At 40.8% G+C, this 26,244-nt stretch overlaps 2 protein-coding genes across 3 annotated transcripts; one reads left to right on the top strand and one right to left on the bottom strand.

Annotated features, from left to right (window-relative positions):
- TTI2 (TELO2 interacting protein 2) lies at positions 1–15,460 on the top strand. The gene is made up of 7 exons (XM_022571166.3): positions 1–1,033; positions 2,105–2,291; positions 2,808–2,900; positions 12,061–12,248; positions 12,330–12,473; positions 14,164–14,326; positions 15,247–15,460. The coding sequence occupies exons 1-7, from the start codon at positions 387–389 to the stop codon at positions 15,349–15,351; spliced, it is 1,527 nt and encodes a 508-aa protein (XP_022426874.1). The 5' UTR covers positions 1–386; the 3' UTR covers positions 15,352–15,460.
- MAK16 (MAK16 homolog) lies at positions 13,506–26,122 on the bottom strand. 2 transcript variants are annotated; one of them, XM_022571177.3, is made up of 10 exons: positions 26,001–26,122; positions 23,327–23,376; positions 23,125–23,234; positions 22,959–23,023; positions 22,621–22,772; positions 21,827–21,881; positions 18,265–18,339; positions 17,417–17,530; positions 16,252–16,317; positions 13,506–16,090 (listed from the first exon to the last, which is right to left on the bottom strand). In XM_022571177.3, exons 1-10 carry the CDS (start codon positions 26,013–26,015, stop codon positions 15,896–15,898), a joined length of 897 nt encoding a protein of 298 aa, XP_022426885.1. In that variant the 5' UTR covers positions 26,016–26,122; the 3' UTR covers positions 13,506–15,895. The 2 variants fall into 2 exon arrangements, with proteins under 2 accessions (XP_022426885.1, XP_089759879.1); XM_089903753.1 differs by lacking the exon at positions 26,001–26,122 and having other exon boundaries at positions 23,327–25,708.
- Between the last annotated feature and the right edge of the window lie 122 nt (positions 26,123–26,244).

The following is a 26,244-nucleotide window of genomic DNA, read 5'->3' as shown; positions in this document are numbered from 1 at the left end:
GATAGGCGCAGGCGTGCCGGAAGGGCTGAAGGTAACGGTGGCCCTGTTAGTGTCACGCCTTAGAGATTTATTTCTCAGGCTCTTTAGGATATTTTTGTTTTGTTTTCTTTTTTTTTTTTTGAGTCTTCAGAGAGGCAAGAGTAATTTCTCCCTTCCACTGTTGGGAATCTGAGCTTCTGTTACTCTCAGAGAATCCCCTTTCCCGCATCTTTTCCTTTATACCTTTACTCTTCTGCGGGCTAGGCTCTCCCTCGGTCCTCCAAGACGTCTCGCCGTTTTATTTGATTTTAGTTCTGTTCTTTGAGAGAATCCCAGACCCGGAGTTATCTTTCCTTCCCTCTTTAGCGGACCCCCGCTCGCCTCCATCCTCGTCCTCGGTCTGAGGCATGGAGCCTGACGGCTCTCGGGAATCCCCACCTCGGGAGGGCTCTTCCTTTCCTGGACCGTGGCCTTCCTCCGCCCTCGGACAGGCCTTCTCCCAGATCTTGCACCAGTTTGCCGGTCAGGAATCCCGACGGGGCAAGGCCAGAAATGCAGCTCTTCGGGACCTCAGTGCTGTACTAGATGCCAAAGAATGTGATCAGTTATTTGCGGGGAGTGACACCTCGCTCCGTGGAATGCCCGAGATGCTGGGGCAGGTGGCAAAAGCCCTGGGGAAGTATGCAGCTCCTCCCGAGGGGCCGGAAGGGGGAGGTGATCGTCACTCCGAAGTGGCCGAGAAAGCGGCAGCAGTTGGGTTCCTCTTCCTTAAGCTGTTGAGGAAAGTTGAGACCGCTAAGAATTCCTTGGTTTGCCCTGCATGGAAGGCAGGTCTCCGTCACTTGGCAGGACCCATCTATATTTTTGCCATCACACACAACTTGGAGCAACCATGGACCAGCCCAAAATCTCAGGGCGTCGCTGGACAGGTGCTCGCCTTACTGCTTCAGGTTACTGAGTGTGGTTCTGTGGCTGGATTCCTCCACGGAGAAAATGAAGATGAGAAAGGGAGATTTACTGCGGTCATGGGGCTTCTCAAACCCGATTTGAATAAGTGAGTACTCCTGCCGTAAGGGCCACCGACTTAAGCTTCAGACTAATGTTTTAGAAGGTTAGAGCCCAAAGGAGTCTTGTTTCTGCATCAGCGACATAAAGGTGTTGTAAGCCCAGAACGGTTGTGATTGTGATGACGTTAACTCGGTAGTGGCAAGTTCGACATTAGAACCCAGGTCTTCAGACTTGATTTTCTAGTGCTTTTTCCAGTCCTGACAACTGCCCTGAAATTGGAAGTTCAGTCCCATTTATTTAGACTTAACTTTCTTCAGTTAGGTGGGGTTGGGGATTCGGAGAAGATTTAAACTTCGAGAAGATTTAAACTTATGGTTTGAATTTAAACTTAGGGATCTTGAAGCTCATCGCTAGTTATTAGATATGGAAGCGTGTTTGGGATGAAAAAATGAAAGTCCTTTAGATTGCTGTTAGCTAAAGTATTTTCTGTGAGTTTCCACTTGCTACTTTGTACATTTGTGTTTGTGACCCTGGAGCGATGAGAAAAAAGTGAGTACATAACTGTCTTTTTACCAGGAATGTGGAGGTAAAAGGCTTAGTTTTGAGGATGTCTCTTGCTTCTTTTTATTGCTTCTGAATAGGACCAGTTTCATTATTTGCAATATAAAGATAACATTACCTGTTACACCGTATTTGAAGATTGGTTGAGTAATGTGTGTAAACTCACTTTATAAGCTATAAATTGCTGTTTGAATATTGATTCATTTGCTCCCATGTGGTAATAATAATAATAATAGTGATACTGAAGACATTTCCTTTCCTCCTCTCTCCCTTCTCAACACTTTCTCACTGTAACCACCACCATCACCACAGATTCTTTACATAGCTGTGGTTATAACTGGCTACTTTTCATCGGATATTCTTTAGACCCAGAGCCCTGGGTGATAAATGTATTTAGTGTAAGTTCTGTACGTTATTTTGATCTAAATCTTTAAAAAGTATGTTGTTAACATTGAGTTATCTTATGTGGGATGTATTTTTCTTTCAAGTATAAGAAAATATAGTTAGCTTGAACTGGACACCATGTCACTTAATGTGGTTTCACATTTCCATTTAGGGACTCCTGGAAGAGTAACCCAGCCACCAAACATGTTTTCTCATGGACTCTGCAAAAGGTCACTCGACCCTGGCTGAGCCAACATCTGGAAAGGGTACTTCCCCCATCATTGCTCATCTCAGATGACTATCAAACCGAGAACAAAATCCTGGGTGTCCACTGCCTCCATCACATTGTGCTAAATGTGGTAAGTGGCCTCCGTTCTCTGTCATCTGTACCGATGGTGCAGGCTGAGTCATCATGGCCATCCCTCGTTCATGACATCACTGCTCTACTGCTACCCATGTTTATATCTTTTATTAACTGGCTTTCTTTTAATGCTGTCATGTGACTCTCAATTCACTAATTTATATTTTTCTCTCTGTATTTTCCTCTGCCAACCTAGTAGGTTGTATCTTATAGGTGATGTATATAAGAAACGTAGACCATCGTCAGACTGAAGAACCAGACTTTGAGTCATTAACAACTGACTTTCAAGGAACAAAAAATTCAGAAGCTGAAAGGGATTATACCCAAATGTGCAATCTATTACTCAAGGAAACTGCTTTTTTATTTTTAAACTGTGTATTATGGAGCTTTTAAAATATACGCAGAAGTAGAGAGAGTGGTATAATGAATCCCATGTACCATGTTCAATCTCAAAAATTATCAACATTTTGCCAACCTTGGGAAGCTTTTAATTGGGTAATTTGTTTGATTGCAGCCAGCTGCTGATTTGCTGCAGTACAACAGGGCCCAAGTCCTATACCATGCCCTTTTCAACCACCTGTACACACGGGAGCACCACCTCATTCAGGTAATGGTAAGATTTGTTCATAACTCTGAGTCTGAGCTCTCAAATTTGAGTAGAAGGTGGCACTATGTGAATAAGAATACTTGGTACACATTTTACTCTTCTAGGAAGGTAAAGATGATAACTGAGAGCCACTGACAAATTGAAAATATGGGGGTAGCAAATGACTAGAAAATGTCTCAATACCAAGAGACATCCACATTCCTGAGTCTCCACAGAAAAGCCAGTGTTTTATCTTCATCTGGGTCAATTATATATCACTTGGGGGCAGCTTTATGTCTGAAAAAGTTCTATTTTTTATTTTTAATGTTTTTTTAGTCTCACCAATTTATGAGCAAAAGAGAGATGGGTTCTTTTTTTGCTTTCCTTTTTCTTTATTTTCTCTTTTTGGCCACACAGCTTTCAGGATATTAGTTCCCCAACCAGGGATTGAACCCAAGCCCCCTGCAGTGGAAGCACCGAGTCCTAACCACTTGGCTGACCGGGAACTCCCAAAAATGTTCCATTTTTATTACTTTAAGTGTCTTTACTTCTGGGCTGCTTTTATATCAACACACACTCTGGGAACTCCTTTTATGTTGGGTTTTTTGTGTCATTTATTCTTTCATCCAGTAGACATTGAGTACCTACTGTGTGCCAGTAACCATTGTAGGTTCCAAGAATGAATGAGTCGGACAGGGTTTCTGACTTTAAGAAATCCTTTGGAGAGACATTTATGCAAATATATATATTGTATATGTAAATACAGTACAGAGTAATAAATCTATTAAAAGTTTTCTGTAAAGTGCAGTGGGTGTTGAACAGTGGGCAGCTAATGAGGTTTGGTGGTATAGGGGTGGTTTTAAGAGGATTGGGTAAGGAGGTGATATTTGCTTATAAAGGATGAATAAGAGTTTCAGGCGTGGTGTTTGGAATCACACCAGGACAGACGTAAATGATAGGGTCCTGGGCAGGCTGCGGCGCACAGCATCTGCTGTGAAGAGACCTTCAAGCTGGCGGAAGAGTAAGACGTGGAGATCACCTTCTTCCCCACAGATACATCAGAAATACATCTACATGTGGAACAACTCCTACAGAACACCTACTGAACACTGGCAGAAGACCTCAAACCTCCCCAAAGGCAAGAAACTCCCCATGTACCTGGGTAGGGCAAAAGAAAAAAGAAAAACAAGAGACAAAAGAATAGGGACGGGACCTGCACCAGTGGGAGGGAGCTGTGAAGGAGGAAAGGTTTCCACACAGTAGGAAGCCCCTTTGCGGGCGGAGACTGTGGGTGGTGGAGGGGGGATGCTTCAGAGCCACGGAGGAGAGCGCAGCAACAGGGGTGCGGAGGGCAAAACAGAGAGATTCCCGCACAGAGGATCGGTGCCGACCGGCACTCACCAGCCCGAGAGGCTTGTCTGCTCACCCGGCGGGGCAGGCAGGGGCGGGGAGCTGAGGCTCGGGCTTTGGTCGAGGGAGAGGACTGGGGTTGGCTGCGTGAACACAGCCTGAAGGGTCTAGTGCACCACAGCTAGCCGGGAGGGAGTCCGGGAAAAAGTCTGGACCTGCCTAAGAGGCAAGAGACCATTGTTTTGGGGTGCGTGAGGAGAAGGGATTCAGAGCACCGCCTAAACGAGCTCCAGGGACGGGTGCAAGCCGCGGCTATCAGCGCGGACCCCAGACACGGCATGAGACGCTAAGGCTGCTGCTGCAGCCACCAAGAAACCAGTGTGCAAGCACAGGTCACTATCCACACCTCCCCTCCCAGGAGCCTGTGCAGCCTGCCACTGCCAGGGTCCCGTGATCCGGGGACAACCTTCCTGGGAGAACACACAGCGTGCCCCAGGCTGTTGCAACGTCATGCTGGCCTCTGCTGCCGCAGGTTCACCCCGCATCCGTACCCCTCCCTCCCCCTGGCCTGAGTGAGACAGAACCCCCAAATCAGCTGTTCCTTTAACCCCGTACTGTCTGAGCGAAGAACAGATGCCAACAGGTGACCTACACGCAGAGGCGGGGCCAAATCCAAACCTGAGCCCCCGGGAGCTGTGCGAACAAAGAAGAGAAAGGGAAATCTCCCAGCAGCCTCAGGAGCAGTGGATTAAATCTCCATAGTCAACTTGAAGTACCCTGCATCTGTGGAATACCTGAATAGACAGCAAATCATCCCAAAATTGAGGTGGTGGACTTTGGGAGCAACTGTAGACTTGGGGTTTGCTTTCTGCATCTAATTTGTCTCTGGTTTTATGTTTATCTTAGTTTAGTATTTAGAGTTTATTATCGTTGGTAGATTTGTTTATTGATTTGGTTACTCTCTTCCTTTTTTTTTTTAATATATACATATATGTATACTTTTTGTCTTTTTCTCTTTTTGTGACTGTGCATGTATATGCTTCTCTGTGTGATTTTGTCTGTATAGCTTTGCTTTTACTATTTATCCTAGGGTTCTGTCTGTCTGTTTTTTCTTTTCTTTTTTTTTTTGCGGTACGTGGGCCTCTCACTGTTGTGGCCTCTCCTGTTGCGGAGCACAGGCTCCGGACATGCAGGCTCAGTGGCCATGACTCACGGGCCCAGCCGCTCCGCGGCATGTGGGATCTTCCCAGACCGGGGCATGAACCCGTGTCCCCTACATTGGCAGGCGGACTCTCAACCACTGCGCCACCAGGGAAGCCCTTTTGTATAGTTTTTAATGCTTGTTATCATTGGTGGATTTGTTTTTTAGTTTGGTTGCTCTCTTCTTTCTTTTTTTTAAACAATTACAAATTTTTAAAATTTTGATTATTTTATTTTATTTTTCCTTCTTTCTTTATTTTTTTCTCCCTTTTCTTCTGAGCCATGTGGCTGACAGGGTCTTGGTGCTCTGGCTGGGTGTCAGGCCTGTGCCTCTGAGATGGGAGAGCCGAGTTTAGGACATTGGACCACCAGAGACCTCCTGGCCCCATGTAATATAAATCAGGGAGGGCTCTCCCAGAGATCTCCATCTCAACACTAAGACCAAGCTCCACTCAACAACTAGCAAGCTACAGTGCTGGACATCCCATGCCAAACAACTAGCAAGACAGGAACACAGCCGCACCCATTAGCAGAGAGGCTGCCTAAAATCATACTAAGTTCACAGACACCCCAAAACACACCACCAGATGCGGTCCTGTCCACCAGAAAGACAAGATTCAGCCTCATCCACCAGAACACAGGCACCAGTCCCCTCCACCAGAAAGCCTACACAACCCACTGAACCAACCTTAGCCACTGGGGGCAGACACAAAAAACAATGGGAACTATGAAGCTGCAGCCTGCGAAAAGGAGACCCCAAACACGGTAAGTTAAGCAAAATGAGAAGACAGAGAAATACACAGCAGATGAAGGAGCAAGGTAAAAACCCACCAGACCAAACAAATGAAGAGGAAATAGGCAGTCTACCTGAAAAGAATTCAGAGTAAAGATGATCCAAAATCTTGGAAACAGAATGGAGAAAATACAAGAAACATTTAATAAGGACCTAGAAGAACTAAAGAACAAACAGAGATGAACAACACAATAAATGAAATAAAAAATTCTCTAGAAGGAATCAATAGCAGAATAACTGAGGCAGAAGAAAGGATAAGTGACCTGGAAAATAAAATAGTGTAAATAACTACCGCAGAGCAGAATAAAGATAACAGAATGAAAAGAATTGAGGACAGTCTCAGAGACCTCTGGGACAATATTAAATGCACCAATGTTCGAATTATAGGGGTCCTAGAAGAAGAGAAAAAAAAAAGGACCGAGAAAATATTTGAAGAGATTATAGTTGAAAACTTCCCTAATATGGAAAGGAAATGACTGTCAAGTCCAGGAATTGCAGAGAGTCCCATACAGGATAAACCCAAGGAGAAACATGCCAAGACACGTATTAATCAAACTATCAAAACTTAAATACGAAGAAAAAATATTAAAAGCAGCAAGGGAAAACCAACAAATAACATAAAAGTGAATCCCCATAAGGTTAACAGCTGATCTTTCAGCAGAAACTGCAAGCCAGAAGGGAGTGGCAGGACATATTTAAACTGATGAAAGGGAAAAACCTACAACCAAGATTACTCTACCCAGCAAGGATCTCATTCAGATTCGATGGAGAAATCAAAACTTTTACAGACAAGCAAAAGCTAAGAGAATTCAGCACCACCAAACCAGCTTTACAACAAATGCTAAAGAAACTTCTCTAGGCAGGAAACACAAGAGAAGGAAAAGACCTACAATAAGAAACCCAAAACAATTAAGAAAATGGTAATAGGAACATACATATTGATAACTACCTTAAATGTATATGGATTAAATGCTCCAACCAAAAGACATAGACTGGCTAAATGGATAAAAAAACAAGACCCACATATATGCTGTCTACAAGAGACCCACTTCAGACCTAGGGACACATACAGACTGAAAGTGAGGGGATGGAAAAAGATATTCCATGCAAATGGAAATCAAAAGAAAGCTGGAGTAGCAATTCTCATATCAGACAAAATAGACTTTAAAATAAAGATTATTACAAGAGACAAAGAAGGACACTACATAATGATCAAGGGATCAACCCCAGAAGAAGATATAACAATTGTAAGTATTATGCACCCAACATAGGAGCACCTCGATACATAAGGCAAATGCTAACAGCCATAAAAGGGGAAATCGACAGTAACACAATAATAGCAGGGGACTTTAACACCCCACTTTCACCAATGGACAGATCATCCAAAGTGAAAATAAATAAGGAAACACAAGCTTTAAATGATACGTTAAGTAAGATGGATTTAATTGATATTTGTAGGACATTCCATCCAAAAACAACAGAATAAATTTTCTTCTCAGGTGCTCATGGAACATTCTCCACGATAGATCATATTTCGGGTCACAAATCAAGCCTTGGTAAATTTATGAAAATCGAAATCGTATCAAGTATCTTTTCCGACCACAATGCTATGAGACTAGATATCAATTACAGGAAAAAATCTATAAAAAATACAAACACATGGAAACTAAACAATACATTACTAAATAACCAAGAGCTTACTGAAGAAATCAAAGAGGAAGCCAAAAAATACCTAGAAACAAATGACAATGAAAACACGATGACTCAGAACCTATGGGATGCAGCAAAAGCAGTTTGAGGAGGGAAGTTTACAGCAATACAGTCCTACCTCAAGAAACAAGAAAAATCTCAAACAACCTAACCTTACAGCTAAAGCAGTTAGAGAAAGAAGAAGAAAAAAACCCCAAAGTTAGTAGAAGGAAAGAAATCGTAAAGATCAGATCAGAAATAAATGAAAAAGAAATGCAGGAAACGATAGCAAAGATCAATAAAACTAAAAGCTGGTTCTTTGAGAAGATAAACAAAATTGATAAACCATTAGCCAGACTCATCAAGAAAAAAAGGGAGAAGACTCAAATCAATAGAATTAGAAATGAAAAAGGAGAAGTAACAACTGACACTGCAGAAACACAAAGGATCATGAGATATACTACAAGCAACTGTATGCCAATAAAATGACAACCTGGAAGAAATAGACAAATTCTTAGAAAAGCACAACCTTCTGAGACTGAACCAGGAAGAAACAGAAAATATAAACAGACCAATCACAAGCACTGAAATTGATACTGTGATTAAAAATCTTCCAACAAACAAAAGCCCAGGGCCAGATGGCTTCACAGGCGAATTCTATCAAACATTTAGAGAAGAGCTAACACTTATCCTTCTCAAACTCTTCCAAAATTTAGCAGAGGGAGGAACACTCCCAAACTTATTCTACGAGGCCACCATCATCCTGATACCAAAACCAGAAAAGATGTCACAAAAAAAGAAAATTACAGGCCAATATCACTGATGAACATAGATGCAGAAAACCTCAACAAAATAGTGGGAAACAGAATCCAACAACACATTAAAAGGATCATTAAAAAAATTTAAAAAAAAGGATCATACACCATGATCAAGTGGGGTTTATCCCAGGAATGCAAGGATTCTTCAATACATGCAAATCAATCAATGTGATAAACCATATTGACAAATTGAAGGAGAAAAACCATATCATCTCAATAGATGCAGAAAAGGCTTTTGACAAAATTCAACTCCCATTTATGATAACCCTCCAGAAAGTAGGTGTCAAGGGAACTAGCCTCAACATAATAAAGGCCATATATGACAAACCCACAGCCAACATCGTTCTCAATGGTGAAAAACTGAAACCATTTCCTCTAAGATCAGGAACAAGACAAGGTTATCCACTCACACCACTATTATTCAACATAGTTTTGGAAGTTTTAACCACAGCAATCAGAGAAGAAAAAGAAATAGAAGGAATCCAAATCGGAAAAGAAGTAAAACTGTCACTGTTTGCAGATGACATGATACTATACACAGAGGATCCTAAAGATGCTACCAGAAAACTACTAGAGCTAATAATGAATGTGGTAAAGTAGCAGGTTACAAAATCAATGCACAGAAATCTCTTGCATTCCTATACACTAATGATGAAAAATTTGAAAGAGAAATTAAGGAAACACTCCCATTTACCATTGCAACAAAAAGAATAAAATATCTAGGAATAAACCTACCTAAGGAGACAAAAGACCTGTATGCAGAAAACTATAAGACACTGATGAAAGAAATTAAAGATGATACAAACAGATGGAGAGATATACCATGTTCTTGAATTGGAACAATCAACATTGTGAAAATGACTATACTACCCAAAGCAATCTACAGATTCAATGCAATCCCTATTAAACTACCAATGGCATTTTTCACAGACCAAAAGATTTCACAGTTTGTATGGAAACACAAAAGCCCCCGGATAGCCAAAGCAATCTTGAGAAAGAAAACAGAGCTGGAGGAATCATGCTCCCAGACTTCAGACTATACTACAAAGCTGCAGTAATCAAGACAGTATGGTACTGGCACAAAAACAGAAATACAGATCAATGGAACAGGATAGAAAGACCAGAGATAAACCCACACACATATGGTCACCTTATGTTTGATAAAGGAGGCAAGAATATACAATGGAGAAAAGACAGCCTCTTCAATAAGTGGTGCTGGGAAAACTGGATAGCTACTGTAAAAGAATGAAATTAGAACACTCCCAAACACCATATACAAAAATAAACTCAAAATGGATTAAAGACCTAAAGGTAAGGCCAGACACTAAAACTCTTAGAGGAAACCATAGGCAGAACACTCTATATGACATAAATCACAGCAAGATCCTTTTTGACCCTAGTGAAATGGAAATAAAAACAAAAACAAGTGGGACCTAATGAAACTTAAAAGCTTTTGCGCAGCAAAGGAAACCATAAAGAAGATGAAAAGACAACCCTCAGGATGGGAAAAAATATTTTCAAATGAAGCAACTGGGAAAAAGGATTTAATCCTTACCAAAGGGTTAAACTCCAAAATATACAAGCAGCTCATGCAGCTCAATATGCAAAGAACAAAGAACCCAATCCAAAATGGGCAGAAGACCTAAATAGACATTTTTCCAAAGAAGATATACAGATTGCCAACAAACACATGAAAGGGTACTCAACATCACTCATCATTAGAGAAATGCAAGTCAAAACCACAATGAGGTATCACCTCACACCAGTCAGAATGGCCATTATAAAAAAACCTACAAACAATAAATGCTGGAGAGGATGTGGAGAAAAGGGAACCCTCTTGCACTGTTGGTGGGAATGTAAATTGATACAGCCACTATGGAGAACAGTGTGGACGTTCCTTAAAAAACTAAAAATAGAACTACCATATGACCCAGCAATCCCACTACTGGGCATATACCCTGAGAAAACCATAATTCAAAAAGAGTCATGTACCACGATTTCATTGCAGCTCTATTTACAATAGCCAGGACATGGAAGCAACTTAAGTGTCCATCAGCAGATGAATGGATAAAGAAGATGTGGCACATATATACAATGGAATATTACTCAGCCATAAAAAGAAACTAAATTGAATTTTTTGTAGTGAGGTGGATGGACCTAGAGTCTGTCATACAGAGTGAAGTAAGTCAGAAAGAGTGAAACAAATACCATATGCTAACACATATATATGGAATCTAAAAAAAAAAAAAGGTTCTGAAGAACCTAGTGGCAGGACAGCAATAAAGACGCAGACGTATAGAATGGACTTGAGGACACAGGGAGGGGGAAGGGTAAGCTGAGATGAAGTGAGAGACTGGCACGGACACATATACACTACCAAATGTAAAATAGATAGCTAGTGGCAAGCAGCCGCATAGCACAGGGAGATCAGCTCGGTGCTTTGTGACCACCTAGAGAGGTGGGATACGGAGGATGGGAGGGAGACGCAAGAGTGAGGGGATATGGGGATATATTTATACATATAGCTGATTCACTTTATTATACAGCAGCAACTAACACAACAATATAAAGCAATTATACTGCAGTAAAGATGTTAAAAAAAAAGTTTCAACTATGGGGGGTGTGCAGAGAACATTCTGAAGACAGAAGAAACAAGTTATATAAAATCAGAGGTCGAAATTACCTTGTTTCTTATTTTATGCCTAGTCTCCCTCCTCCCACCTCTGTCTGTCCCCTTTCTTTTTTAAATACTATTTTTGGTTTTGAGAACCCAGGCTGTGCTAACAGCCAGAAAGGTGTTAGGGCTCTTGAGATGGTGATTTAAGGAAAAAAAAAAAAAAAAGGAAAAAGGAAAAAAGACATAAAAGAAAAAACAAAGATCCCAGGAGAGCTAAAAGGGAGTGCCTAGACACTGAAATTTCAGATAGGGCTGTCAAAGTGGATACGAATAGGATCATCTGAGATTCTGTTTGGGAGTGGTTTTATTGTAAATACTTGTAAATATCACTTAGACTCAGGAATTTACTGACAGTAGACTTAGACTCCTAAGTTTTGGATTAAAGTCTTAGCTCTGCTATTCTTCCAATTTTATAGATTAGCAAAGAATCATCCTGAGGAGAAGGTATTAACTTGAGACGGTCCGATGGAGATAAAAGAATGTAAAAAAAGTTTGAAAATGTAAAGTAATATACATTAAACTTATTACTAGACTGTTTTAGAATTCTATGACATGGACCCCAAGGATGGTAGATTAGTGGAAGTTGCTAGAAAAATCTGAGTGTTGTGAATACAAATTCGTTTACTACAGTTCCTTTCTATTACTTCCTCCTAGGCTGTGCTCCTGTGTCTGCTGGATTTATTCCCCATCCTGGAGAAAGCCCTGCACTGGAAGGGAGATGCAGCCCGACCCACCACACACTGTGACGAGGTCCTGCAGCTGATCCTGATGCACATGGAGCCCGAGCACCGCCTTCTCTTACGCAGGACTTATGCAAGAAACCTACCGGCTTTCGTGAAGAGGCGAGTCCCAGGGCAGCGGGGCGTGGCCATACTCAACTTCAACTTCACTCTTTGGAGTCACATTTTCTCTGTCATTTTTAGGTTGGGGATCTTAACTGTCCGGCACTTGAAGAGGCTGGATCGAGTCATCATTGGTTATCTGGAGGTTTATGATGGACCCGAGGAGGAGGCTAGATTGAAGATATTGGAAGCCCTAAAACTTCTCATGCAGTATACTTGGCCCAGGTATGACAGCCAGCAGACAGGTGTGCTAAGAGGGGCAAAACTCAGCCAATACTCCCTTCAGAACTTGCCCAGGTGTACATTCAGTACAAAGTATTAAGGATGTGCCATATATTTGAATACCTCCTGTTTTTCCATACCAATTGGATTTTGAACTGTGAAAGTGGCATTGAAGATATAATATAGTCAGTTCCTTCAGGTGTACATTTCTCTGGATTTATAATGCATATTAGAATTTTAAAGGCCATTTAGCAGTGCTACAGTAGACGTACTTCACTTTGTTCACCATAATGTTTCTTAAATCTGATAGAGAATGGAGCACTCATAGCACATCACTGAACATCTGTGGTAATCAGAATACTGATGTGGGATATATTTGCTTAGCATTCCAACTCTGGCTCGAGGTAGGTGTCCCGAACAGCAAGCTGGAACCCAAACATGTTGGGTCTGCAGAAGGCTCTCTTGCATGAAATGTTTAATTCAGCGAGAGTCCAGTGCCTCAGCAACACGTGGGTGTCTCTGTTCTGAGCTGTATTCTCTCATCTCCTCATAATGTACCCCACAGTCACATTTGTAACGAGGTTGCATTTATTTGCTTACTGTCTTTCTCCTCTACTGAACTAGAAGCTCCAGGAGGATGGAAGACTGACCACTTTAGTACACTGAGAACTCCAGAACTTACTCAGAACCTGGTATTAAGTACACAGATATTTTTAAAGTGACTGGAATAGATGCATGAATGAAATTGAATCAGACTAATACTGTCCAAGTAGAAGAGGTCAGCAAGCAAACGTAGAGGTCAGAAAATGAATGTCAATTATGGAGGGGCCGGGGCCTGGGGAGTGGGAAACAGCAAATTGTGTGTTGAGTGATGACAGGTGGAGGGCTGAGCAGCACACAAGTTACAGGAAAGCACTTAATGTTTTTTAGATCAAGATGAGGGATGGAAACTTTTCTTCTCCCAGTCACATTTCTGCCCAGAAGTATAGTTTATTTATATTTTCACACTACAAGTTAAATTATTTTTCAGCTTCCTTAAGGCTTTTTAGTTTTTTTTTTATTGTGGTTAAAAAATACATAAAATTTACCATTTTAAAGTGTACAATTCAGTGGCATTAAGTGCATTTACAATTTTGTGTAATCATTATCATACAAACTTTTAGAAACACTAAGTAGAAGTAAATAGACTGGGCCTAACTGGTGGTAATCTAGGATCTAGAAATATAGTGACAGAAAACTCAAATTGACACGTAAGTCTCAAAAGCCAAGCTTATTTCCCTCACTGTATTTTTAATCTCCAGGCCTAAGACCGCATCAAAGCTAAAGAACTATGGACCATTTCCTGTTCTCTGGTCAAAAGTATAGGCCCCTGGTAAGGGAGGTCAGTTCTCCCTTTTCAGGAGGGGCTGTTTGCTTACGGTAGGACCATGCTTATGGAGGGAAACTAGGTATTCCTGGGCAGGCCAGAATGTCAGTGTGTATGGGCAGCATGCTGTAGAAAAAACTAAGGGCCTTAAAGTTCAGAAATCTGGAGTCTGGTCTCTAGTTCTGCTTCCAGCTCTGTGGTCTTAAATTTTGACTTCAGTTCCTTCATTTATGAAATGAGGGTTTTCTACTAGATGGCCTTTGAAGTCTCTTTCAGTTTTAATATCCTGATTCGGAGTCTGAACATCATTTTTCTTCTTGATTCCAGAGTTCCCTGTAGACTTGTGGTCTTACTGAAGGCTCTCTTGAAACTGATATGTGATGTAGCAAGGGATTCAAGCCTCACACCCGAATCTGTTAAGAGTGCCTTGTTAGAAGAGGCCACAGACTGCCTGATTCTCCTGGACCGCTGCTCTGAAGGACAGGTGAAGGTAAGGGACAGTCTGCGACTTGGTTTCTGATAGGCTTCTTCATCCTCAGGTAATTCCTGTGATTCTAATTTACATTTAAGTGCCTGACCAAGTCTGTAAATGAACGTGGGGGGTTCGAGTCTCTACCTCTGAGCCTTCTAGCCTTCAATGGAGTTTGATTAATACCTTATTCTTCCTTTAAAGCTATTCAGAACTGTTTAGACCAAAAGGCAAGAGGATCAGTGGATGTTTCTGGAGCCAGGACAGAGAATGGGCAAAAGGATCACGATCGAGAAATTTAAGTTCTGTTCTAGTGGTCTGAATGAAAAAAAAAAAAAAAAAGGTTGAAATAATGGGCTATAAACCACCAAGGAGTAATAATTTAGGTAGAGTAAGCAATTCAGTTACCAGAAATGTTTCCAGTTTTTCAGAGGCAACTGTGTTTTCCACATGCTTACTTATCCACGTGGGAATTCTTCCTTTGGTCTCATATTCCACAGAAGTTAACTTCTCAAAGCCATAGCATACAATAGCTGTGTGTCCACGTATACATAATTTATAAATTACTGTCTCATTTCTTACCCCATTTAGAAATCAACTGAAAGTTATAAGGCAGCATGAAAAGAAATTCATATCCTAAAAATATTTAGGGGTAGCATGGTTTATTCAAATTATTTCATCTTGGCTTTTTAATCTTGGGCACTTTTCAAGCCCTAGATTTAATCTTGATTCACCCTGACTGGTAGTAAGCTACTTCCTCTGTGCTCCAGTAGGACATTTCCGTTTCTAAAGTTACACCTGTTCTGTGAACTGTGCCCTAGTGTCATCCGTCCTTCCTTCTTTGAGTATGGTACCAAGAAAGAACCACCAAGGTAAAAGGAAAACACATATCAAACAAACAAACAAACAAAAAACAAACACTGTTTGGTTTGATGTTTCAGGGTCTCCTGGCTAAAATTCCCCAAAGCTGTGAAGACAGTAAGGTGGGGAACTATATCCGAAGAGTGCAGCAGGTTTCTGAAGGAGCTCCCTACAATGCAACTTAAGACTTGTATTACTTTCCTGAAGAGGAAAAGATTTTCTTTCTGTTCCAATTGTTTTAAATGGAATCATTTCAGGAAAAAGGTATATTTATATTAAACATTATAATTTAGATCTTCTTTTTCCTTCTTTCCTTTTTACTCCCATAGAAGCAGGGAAAAGAAACATGAAAAAATTGAAGTCTGGACATTTCTAAATAAAGGGGGGAGGGGGAGGAATGCAGGGGGAGGATACCAAGGAAACGGGTGGGTAGCATTTAACATTTAGAAATATTTACACCCACAAACTCATCTGTTACGTTTCTTGGGCTCAAGCTGTTACTCCAGCACACGTAACAATGCTATAAAAATACTCTGTTCACAATTTAGGCTTTTCTCCACTCCCTCCCATATTTTTTGCCCCACAGAAGTAGCATAAATATTAAAAACACAAATATTGTGTTAAAAACAAGATAAAGAGCAAAACCCAGAAGTGTGTATGTGTTTAAGATAAAAAAAAAGGGAAGAAGTTCAAAATGTCCAGTCCTGTTTATAAACGTCTGAAGGGAAATCACGTGGTTTTGGCCTTGGCCTCGGGCTCTGTCTCCAGCTCGTACTCTATCTCTACATATGCTTTTTTCCTCCTCAAAGGTCCTTTCAAGGGTGCTTTGCCTTTGTGTTTAGTGTCAACGACCTCTTCTTCTTCCTCACTGGAGGATTTATCATCCTCATCTTCATCACCGCTGGCGTCCAGTTTATCCATGTCCTAATATGGGGAGGGGAAAAAATAGGAAAGACACTAGATTCATTCCCCAAACTGCCTATTTAGAACTAAAACTAGAGAATTTATCTGCTCTGTGTGACCAGAACTCCCCTCCCCCTTTTTTGTCTGAAGCCAAAGGACAGATTTTTACCCATGAACCTCACCTCAAAATCACTTATGTCGCTCTCATCAACTTCATCATCTTCCACAAACTCTCTTTTTCCCACATCCTAAAATAAAATGCAACTGTTATGTTCAAGATACATAATGAAAATTCAGCTTAGACATCTGGTTGTATTCTTTGATAAGTGCATCAATAACATAAACAGAATGAGAGTCTACTTACTAGGCAAGCAAAATCAACTTATTTCCAAGTTTAATACTTCTGAATTTAAAACACTTCAGGGATATCAATTCTCATGCCTGATTTAAATCATTAGAGATAAAACATCCTTATTTTAAATGGTTAAGATCAATATACAGTACAAGAGCAAACAATTCTTTGCACATTCAACAAAAAGTATTAATTTCAAATATTAAAAAATAGTTTACTACTAGGAAAAGTTACACCTGTGTACCTGTGTGAGTCTATTGTGAATCTACTTGTTAAATTTGCCCTTTACCTAAAAATACTATCATTTAAGTACTTCCCCTATATTAACAGTAAAATTAAGCCCCTTGTAAATTTCAGTAGGTTCCTTAATGTTATATTCCCTCAGCTAATAAGGACCCTTCATTTGTCATCTTGCAGGAAAAATTTTAGAATGCTAATAAATAAGATCAAATTGTCAATGCATAAATAGTTTGTTGGCTGAACCTGGAGAACAAAGCAGCCACTACTGAACCAAATTAATCAAAAATGATAGGAAAAAATAACCAAATATCTATTTTGGTTAGGGAAATGAAAATGATATTCTCTCTCAATTACGTAAAAATAGATCTCATCGGGCTGGTGGCGCAGTGGTTAAGAGTCCGCCTGCCAATGCAGGGGACACGGGCTTGAGCCCTGGTCTGAGAGGATCCTACATGCAGCGGAGTGGCTGGGCCCGTGCGCTGCAACTACTGAGCCTACGCTCTAGAGCCTGCAAGCCACGACTACTGAAGTCTGTGATCCCAGGGCCCGTGCTCCGCAACGGGAGAAGCCACCGCAATGAGAAGCCTGCACACCGCGACAAAGAGTAGCCACCCACTTACCACAACTAGAGAAAGCCCGTGCACAGCAACGAAGACACAACACAGCCAAAAATAAATAAATAAATAAAAAAAAAAAAAAAAAAAAGATCTCATCCCATAGGTTACTGCTTGACAAAGCAAAAACACAAAGCTTACTTCTTTATCGTCTTCATCATCTTTTTCCTCAGCATCTGAAGAGCCACTGTCTGCCTCCTGCTGTTCCAGGGCCTTGTCGAAGGCATGGATGGGGAAGTTGTAGATGTCGCCATACTAAAGAACACAAACGTGGGTCAGCTTTAACCACATTTGGATCTTATGCTTGAAGTCCACTGTCCAACAAGTATATTATTTTCCTCAGTGATCAACAAGAGTAATTAGTAATATTACTATATTATTTTCAGGCCTAGAGCCAGCAGTGTCTTTCAAAAACCCATATTGGACATTTAAATAATCAGCGATTAATACCAAACAGGCACCTTCTATGAAGGATGGATACCAGATCACTTAAAACTCAATAGTCTATAAAACCCATGGATTGGAACAAATGCAATTTTGCTGATAAAGGGGAAATAGTAAGGAAAAAGTAAGTTTTATTCATGTTTTTTCTGTAAATGACATAAATTTTTCAAAAGACAATAAAAATTCATTTTATAGAACCTTAAAAGTCTAGGATGAATAGGCAGGAGGATCGAAACTGTACGGCTTTTATAGAGAGATCTGGAGTTGTTGTGTTTGGGAGGGGGAGTTGGGAATAATGGCAAAAAAGGAAAGGTCTCTCTACTGAAGTATCAAGAGTAACTAAAGTATTTTATGTGCTTGATCAGGAAACTAAAATGAGGAAGCCAGGGCCTATATGATATCTATTTTATTCCAGTAATAAAATCAAGGTTAAGATCTTTCTAGCATCTTTAAAAATAAAACACATTTCCCACTATTCCTACATTTCCTAGCATATTACCACCTAAAAAATAAAATCTGTACCCCAAAGTTCCTAGCTTTCTCACCGTATCTTGTTTCAGTCTCTCCAGCAATTCCTTTTCGATGGCGTTGTCCAGCTGAGCAGCTATTAATGCCTTTTCCTGTAAGAGAAAAAGAGCAAACCCATTTACTTCATTAGATTCATTTTTCAGCCTGTAGAAGTGGGAGAAATCAAGTTTTTATGTGAAAGATGTAATCCCCTTTTCCCTCTTACTGTAATAGGAACTTCTGCCTGTCCAACCAGACATATGTATCTTTAAAAAAATTCCTATGGTTTTATGAATAGATTTTTAAAAATAGTTTGATCATTTATTTTTATTTTTTTAAATTTATTTATTTGGTTGCACCGGGTCTTAGTTGTGGCTCGTGGGCTCCATGGTTGTGGCATGCGTGTGGGATCTAGTTCCTGGACCAGGGATCAAACCTGGGCCCCCTGCATTGGGAGCATGGAGTCTTAACCACTGCGCCACCAGGGAGGTCCCTTAGGAATAGATTTCTAAATTAAATTCTACAAATTCTTTGACAGATACACAAAGCAAGTAGGTCTACATACATTTAAGTGTCTCAGAAAATTAGAAGTCCTGAAGCAGACTCCATAAAAGCTGCAAAAAGGAAACAGAGACCTTCACCCATTTACGCTTTCTAAAACGGTGTTAGATTCCATGTGATAGATAGAAAGTAGATCAAAAAATCTCTTCAGTGGTCTTTTGTAGGAAATGATACATGGTATCAACCTTTACACAAACAAAACATAAAAATGTAACCTCAATCTGCCTTTCTTGCCAAAGACTGTGCATTAATTTGAGAGTAAAAATCATAGCGAATGTTAGTGTTACACACTGAAGCTATGTTAGGATGAACAATGCACAGGATCAATTACAATGCAGGGAGACTGGGAGCACACAGAGCAGTTAGAAGGTTACTGTGATCTACATTTTTCTCTAAAGCGGGTGCTCACACCTCGGGTGATCCACTGAGATGTAGCAAATACTCAAAACTTTTTTGTATATTTTTTTCCTTAAGATATTAACTATTACACATTTTTATGCACACTCACATAGCTGCCTTGACTCTGTCCATAAAGGAAATAGTTGTGTGTCACATTACAGTGAGCAAGATATGCCAAGGGAAAAAATACTGCACAAGAGTTTGAAAGTGGTGGCCTCACTCCTTTATTCAGATCATTGCAGCCTATAGCTATTTGCTTGGTTAAGTGGATTTACAGATGATATTGAATACTTTGCAATAAGATAGGGAGTAGTTTTAAAGATGTATGCTGGTTATTTAATGATTTAGTACTTTAAAAAGAGTTGTAGAACTTAAAGAACCATGCATTTTTCACAAAGAGAAAAATGTTCCAGATTTGTCAACCTTTTCTAAGATGACAGATGGCTGTCAGCAGTATGTAATGTAGCAGAAGGTTTTTTGTTTGTTTTTATTTTTGGCTGTGTTGGGTCTTCGTTGCTACACGCGGGCCTTCTTTAGTTGTGGTGAGTGGGGGGTACTGTTCATTGCAGTGCGCGGGCTTCTCATTGCAGTGGCTTCTCTTGTTGCAGAGCACGGGCTGTAGGCGCACGGGCTTCAGTAATTGTGGCTCGCAGGCTCTAGAGCACAGGCTCAGTAGTTGTGGCGCACGGGCTTAGTTCCTCCGCCACATGTGGGATCTTCCCAGACCAGGGTTCGAACCCGTGTCCCCTGCATTGGCAGGCGGATTCTTAACCACTGTGCCACCAGGGAAGCCTCTGTAGCAGAAGTTTTAAAAAATAAATACACGCACTGTTCTTTCAAAGGAAAGGCAATATTTTAACAGTGAGTTTGAAAGAATTGTTTTTCCAAAAAAACCTTGTTCTGTGGCTAGAACATTTAAAAAAGTGATTACATCTATATGTGACATTGCTGAAAACGTGTCTTCTATAAAAGCTGCAATCACACACTTAAAAAATTTGGAAACGCCATTTTCTAACCCATTTAAAAATCTTCCAAATCTATTTCAGAGGGCTTCAAACTTATTTGGTAAAAATAGAAAATTTTAATTTCTTCTGAAAGGTTTGCAAGAATGCCTGTTTTGACTCAGGGAGGATGAAAACTCACTAGCCAGATTTAAACAAAAATGTCTGCATAATTGGTGGTGGAGAATGAAAAATGAACAGCAAGTACTAAATGCAGGCACTCAAAAATGCCCTCCTGGGCTTCCCTGGTGGCGCAGTGGTTGAGAGTCTGCCTGCCGATGCGGGGGACATGGGTTCGTGACCCGGTCCGGGAGGATCCCACATGCCGCGGAGCGGCTGGGCCCGTGAGCCATGGCCGCTGAGCCTGCGTGTCCGGAGCCTGTGCTCCGCAATGGGAGAGGCCACAGCAGTGAGAGGCCTGCGTACCGCAAAAAAAAAAAAAAAAAAAAAAAGGCCCTCCTTTCTGTCTGTCTCTGAGCTTTCTTATCACTTATAACAGCCCTTAAAGGCAAATTTACACTGCTGAGAACCAAACCTTCACTTCACTACATCACAAACTTTTACTTATAATACACCTATTAGTGCAAATATACATGTATAATAACATTTACAAGTAATATATTGGGGAGCATATGTTCAAAAATTTTATTGATGGGGTGAGTGATCAAAAAAGTTTGGAGATTCAATCCTGGGTTTCGGCACCAAAAAAATAAGTTTGGAGACGAATGATACAACAGGTTTGAGATACAGAACTCTATGTGATTAATGGAAACAAAAGCATCAAGATTATTAAAGCTATTCCTTGATAGGATATGACAAATGATGAGGTAAATGTCTGTTGGTGGAAGAATGGTAAGCAAAGCAAATAGCTAGAATTACTGAAAATGTGAACTTGTCAGGAAAAGCTAATTTCTGGGTCTTAAAAGCATAAGAATACTCAGCCTGAGTGAGGTCTCATGAGGTGGACTGGCAGACTGCTCTCTATGACAAAGGCTGGAATTTCCTGACTAGATTCTCCGTGGATAGCAAAATATTATCATCACTGCTCACTACTTCAGTAACAAAGCTGACAAGTTTACTTCAAAGAAACCAATAATCCCAATTAATCCCTATTAATCCCTTAGCAGCAATTTCAGAACCCCCAAAACCCAGTTTAGATGCCTAATATGACCTGAACTGACATGAGGCTCCTTAAAAAAACATTTTTTAAATTCCATCTAGTGTGGATTCATCTAGTGAAACATTGTTATATTTCACTGCACAGCTACTAGTGTGTTTAATGAGAATGCTCAAAGCTGGCTGAGGGTAATATGTAAAACATAAGATTGGCAACATACCAGAATTCTAAATGTGACCTCAAGAATTTCAGACAAGGAGTTGTGGATCTCTATTTAAGGTATTTTTTCTGTTCTCCATTACACATACCCCCAAAGTACCCACATTTTAACCTGCCCTGAAAGTCATAATCTTCAGATATGGAATATCAGATAGCATATGCAACTAATACTGTTGTCCATAATCTAGGGCCCGAATGGTTCACAGACAGCAGTGACTGAATCGTTCTCATGAGACCTGACTACCTGACTACAGCCCTACCCTCAATGAAAATACAGAACCTACGATTATCAGAATAAGTTACCTCTCTTCTTTTTTCCCTCCGTTCCACCTTCTTACTCAAAGGAACAAGTTTCCTCCTATGGGAAATAAAACACATGATCAGAAACCCCAATTACATGTTCTACACGTTCCTTTAAAAAAAAAGAAAAAAAAGGATTGGAATTGATTTTGTAGTGCTCAGCTAAATATAGCAAGATTACATAAAATTTTCTAGATAGTTAATGCTATAAAAAGTCAGGCATTTTTACATATATTTGACATTGTTCATATACATGGCTGTTTCAGGATGCCTTAGGCATCCTGAAACTTCTGAGGGCATTTACAGTGCTAAAGATTAATGCTTCCGCAAGCTAAGAAAAAATAATTTTCTACAGAAGATTGACATCTCTAGCTTTCTCTGCAGGTCACAATGAATTAGGGCCTATCACTCCTTAAAGACGGCATGCAATTAATTCTGTGGATTTCATATCACTTAAAAAAGTAAGTTTTCAATGAACCCACAGTAAAGTTCTTACACTCCATTTCACATTTTTAAGATCATTTTCAACTCCCTAATTTTAGGATTCCCTCAGGGTTAAAAAGACAATTTTCTGAAGCTGATAATCAAGTTGTAGTCTACTGTTTTTAAAATCCTGCAAAATTAAAGGGCACAACTTTAATCTGTGGTAAAGCTACTGCTGCTTAGCAAGTCATAAAAAATTACCCAAAGTTGAACTTAACAGAAAACATTACTAGAGGTTTCACAATATCTCAGCTTCATAATAAGATGCATGGAAAGGTAATCTAAAAACAAATAAATGAACGATCAATACTCACTGCCGCTTTAGTGTAAGTTTTCTAATTCGAATTAGGTACTGGGTGATCTTGGTGAATCTCTGCTTACATTTGTGTCGAATGAAACGGGGCCAGTAAATTAGATTTTCATCTATTTGCTCCAGTGCTTTCTCATAGTTTTTATGAAGCCGGACCTGTTAAACAGAAAGGAAGCTTGAAGGGCAAGGGTCATATTAAGTCTTCGCTGTTAACGACACTTACGGGGCCTAATAAGGACGGCTCCAAGAATTTAAGGTAGACGTGGTCAAGGAAGTGAGAAAAGCATGTGGCCTTTTTGCTCTTGATCAATGGTCGTCATGATTTTATGTCCTAAGTCTTACCCGTTCCCAGAGACGCCTAGGGAAAGCTGCTCGTTCTATAACCTTCATATACAAGTAGCACTGTCCTGCAGGATAAATAGTTTTATTATTATTTACGGAGAGACTAAAAAATATCCTTTTAAAAGCTGTTGAGTACTTCTCTTGGAAGTTAAAACCGAGGAGTTACCTTTCTCTTCTTTGATAGTGGCATACTGACTGTTTGCCAGGGGACAGGACGACCGATTACACAGTCCAGTCAGGCTGTATTCATTTCTGCAAAAACTCTGAGTCTTGGTTCTAGAATGAGAGGAAAAGAGCAAAGATTATAAGATGGGATGCCAAGAGGGCAACTGACGGAATCTGTATCCAAGTTGAAAATCTAGACTCACCTTATTTTGAAGGAACAAAATTGCTTGTTTCCTAGTGTATCCCAGATAACCTGCAAGACAGAGTAGAAACCCATTTCAGTTGCTCTTACCTAGCAGATGCCATATTAATCCAAGAGAACAATGCGCTAGGGCAGCACCCTGCTTTACTGAGGAAATGAGTCTTTGAAGAATGAGAGGACAAAGAAATGCTTTGTAAAATAGTCTGATTTATTTGTTTTTTTACACAAATAACAGATTCTTGTAGGAAAAGTAAATACAAATTAGCGATAACCATAACCTTACTGCCCAGAGATAAAATTTTGTAGTATTTTTTTTTTTTTAGATGTTGGGGGTAGGAGTTTATTAGTTTATTTATTTATTTTTGCTGTGTTGGGTCTTCATTTCTGTGTGAGGGCTTTCTCTAGTTGTGGCAAGCGGGGGCCACTCTTCATCGCGGTACGTGGGCCTCTCACTATCGCGGCCTCTCTTGTTGTGGAGCACAGGCTCCACACGCGCAGGCTCAGTAGTTGTGGCTCACGGGCCTAGTTGCTCTGCGGGATGTGGGATCTTCCCAGACTAGGGCTCGAACCTGTGTCCCCTGCATTAGCAGGCAGATTCTCAACCACTGCGCCACCAGGGAAGCCCCAATTTCGTAGTATTTTAATTTGTATATTATACCAACTAGCATGCCTACATGTATATTTTAAACAATATGAGATTATATATATAGTAGTGACTTTTTTTTTTTTTTAACTTAATGTGTTCATTATGCATCGTTGTCACACACTACTAGATTTTTGGATATACGTACCACACATACCATGATTTTATCTCATTGACAAGGAAGATCCTCTGTTGCTATCCTCCACTAACTCATATGCTCTATATTCATTCAGCATTTATTGTACACTTAATACTTATGTAAGACACTGACATTTCAAAGTCCTGACACACAGGAGGCACTCAGGCACGTGCTGAATGAAGGATGGTACAATCCTTAAAAAGCTTTTTCTTTCTAGCTACAGAAAAAGAGATGTAAACAAAGCATCACAAAGCAGCAATCTAAATGCCACAGTAGAGGTGTGTAACAGCATGAGAGCCTTTGAGTGAGCTGCCTGGATGAAGTGGGAAAGGCTCTGAAGTAGTTAAAGGGAAAAACACAAATAAGCATTAAAGAATGGAACAACATTTTTGGAATATTACAGGATGTGTGTTTGGCAGGGGATGGTGGGAAACAGGTAAGAGGAAATGAAACTGGAGAAGTAGGAGCTAATTCTAGTTTGTGGCTTTAAATATCATCTCCAGGTTGATGACTCCCAAACTGTCATCTCCTGGTCAAACTTCTCTTCAGAGCACCAGATTTGTATATACATGCAGCTGCTTACTTGACATCTCCACTTGAATGTCTAAAAGGCATCAAACACATTCACAGGTCCAAATGGAGCTCTCAATTCCACACCTCTCAAAAGAATACTGGGTTCCTTCCCTAGTCTTCCCCACCTCCATAAATAAAACCACCACTGAACGGTTTGTTCAAATCCAAAAATCCCTTGATTTTTCCCTTCTTCATTTCATCCATAACCAAGTCTTGCCGGTTACAATGATAAAACAGATCTCTAATTCATCCATTTCTTTTCATGACCACTCCCACCTTAGTTGAAGCTACTTTCATCATGGCTGTCTCCTTAGACAGCCTTTCACACAACTAGAGACATTTTCACAAACGTAAATCAGATGTCACTTCTCATTTAAAAAAGCCTTAAAACACCTCCTCCAAGACTCTACATGATCTTGTCCTGCAAAGATACCCAACTTCACTCCCTACCTTTCTTCCCTTGATTTCTATAACACAGTCACACTAATGTCCTTTACCACATTCCTTCTCTCTTACCTCCAGATCTTTGTATTTTACTGTTCTTACTGCCCAGATTGATTGCTTTTCCCTCAGCCCCCAGTGGCGGTTCCTTCTCATCTTTTAGATCTCGCCTCAGATACCTTCTATTCAGAGAAACCTTCCCTAATCAGCCCTATCCGCATCAACCCGATGTTTCTTTCATAGTAGTAGTACACGGTTCAACTGTATTTAATTTGTTCACATGTTTACTGTCTCCCCCGCCAGAGCTACAGTAAAATAGAGGTCTTTTGCCTGGCTTAATAACAACCAAATCTCCAGTAATTACTCTTGGCACACCGTAGGCGCTTGAATATATCTCATACAAATAACTAAACGAATAAATCTAGGATGCTTCCAAAATTTTGACGTGGGCAGAGAGTGGAGCAAACGTAAAAAAAACCTAACACAGGAAAAGCAGGTTGAAAAGTACCGTGCACATGGTTGAAAAGGATGCTTAAATTTGGTGTCTAAACTTCACCGTACCGTCCCCCAGGCCGCCACCCACCCCCTACCCCGCCGCCTCCCGAGTCCCCAGGGGACCATACACAAAGTCCTTCCTTGCTAGTCACCAAGGCCTGGGTACACCGACCCTGGGGGTTGAGGTGGCGGTTTCCTGACTCCTTAACCCTGAAGTGCCCGGGTAGACACGTGAGGGCCCCACGCTCGGAAATCAGGGCTCTGGAAGCCTCGCTTCCGGAGCCACCCTACGCTAATGGGCCAGCTGAGTAGGTGGCTTCTGAGTCTCCTAAAGCGAGCGAGACACACTTCATAAAACCCGGGTGGCAGCGCAAAAAGACTCACATCATCTGACTGCATCTTGTCAGCGGTTCAGCGGGCAGAGCCTGGCCAGGGCAGGGAAGCAACCATACTGCTTCCGGAGAATCACTTCCGGGAATCCCAGTCTCGCCTATCGCGAGAGTTCTGAGTTTTGCAAGGGGAATTACGCGGCGCTCCTTGACTGAGGAGCGGTCTAACTTCTGCCTGCGCCGCCAGGTCACCGCCGCCACTGGACTGTCACCGCACGCTCGTACCGCTTAGGTTTTGT

This window comes from Delphinapterus leucas, chromosome 21 (assembly GCF_059928025.1).
Source record: "Delphinapterus leucas isolate spDelLeu-1000000601 "Yukka" chromosome 21, BTC_Dleu_Yukka2, whole genome shotgun sequence".
NCBI classification, from domain to species: Eukaryota; Metazoa; Chordata; class Mammalia; order Artiodactyla; family Monodontidae; genus Delphinapterus; species Delphinapterus leucas.
Note: the sequence above shows the minus strand (reverse complement) of the source record. Positions and strands in the feature narration are given on the sequence as shown.

Coding starts and splice junctions, on each gene's coding strand:
- TTI2 (XM_022571166.3), top strand. CDS start 387: ATGGAGCCTGACGGCTCTCGGGAATCCCCACCTCGGGAGGGCTCTTCC. Junction 12,249..12,329: donor CTACCGGCTTTCGTGAAGAG/GCGAGTCCCAGG, acceptor TGTCATTTTTAG/GTTGGGGATCTTAACTGTCC. Junction 14,327..15,246: donor GCTCTGAAGGACAGGTGAAG/GTAAGGGACAGT, acceptor TTGATGTTTCAG/GGTCTCCTGGCTAAAATTCC.
- MAK16 (XM_089903753.1), bottom strand. CDS start 23,400: ATGGGTTTCTACTCTGTCTTGCAGGTTATCTGGGATACACTAGGAAAC. Junction 23,235..23,326: donor TTTTGTTCCTTCAAAATAAG/GTGAGTCTAGAT, acceptor CTCTCATTCTAG/AACCAAGACTCAGAGTTTTT. Junction 16,091..16,251: donor GCGACATAAGTGATTTTGAG/GTGAGGTTCATG, acceptor TCCCCATATTAG/GACATGGATAAACTGGACGC.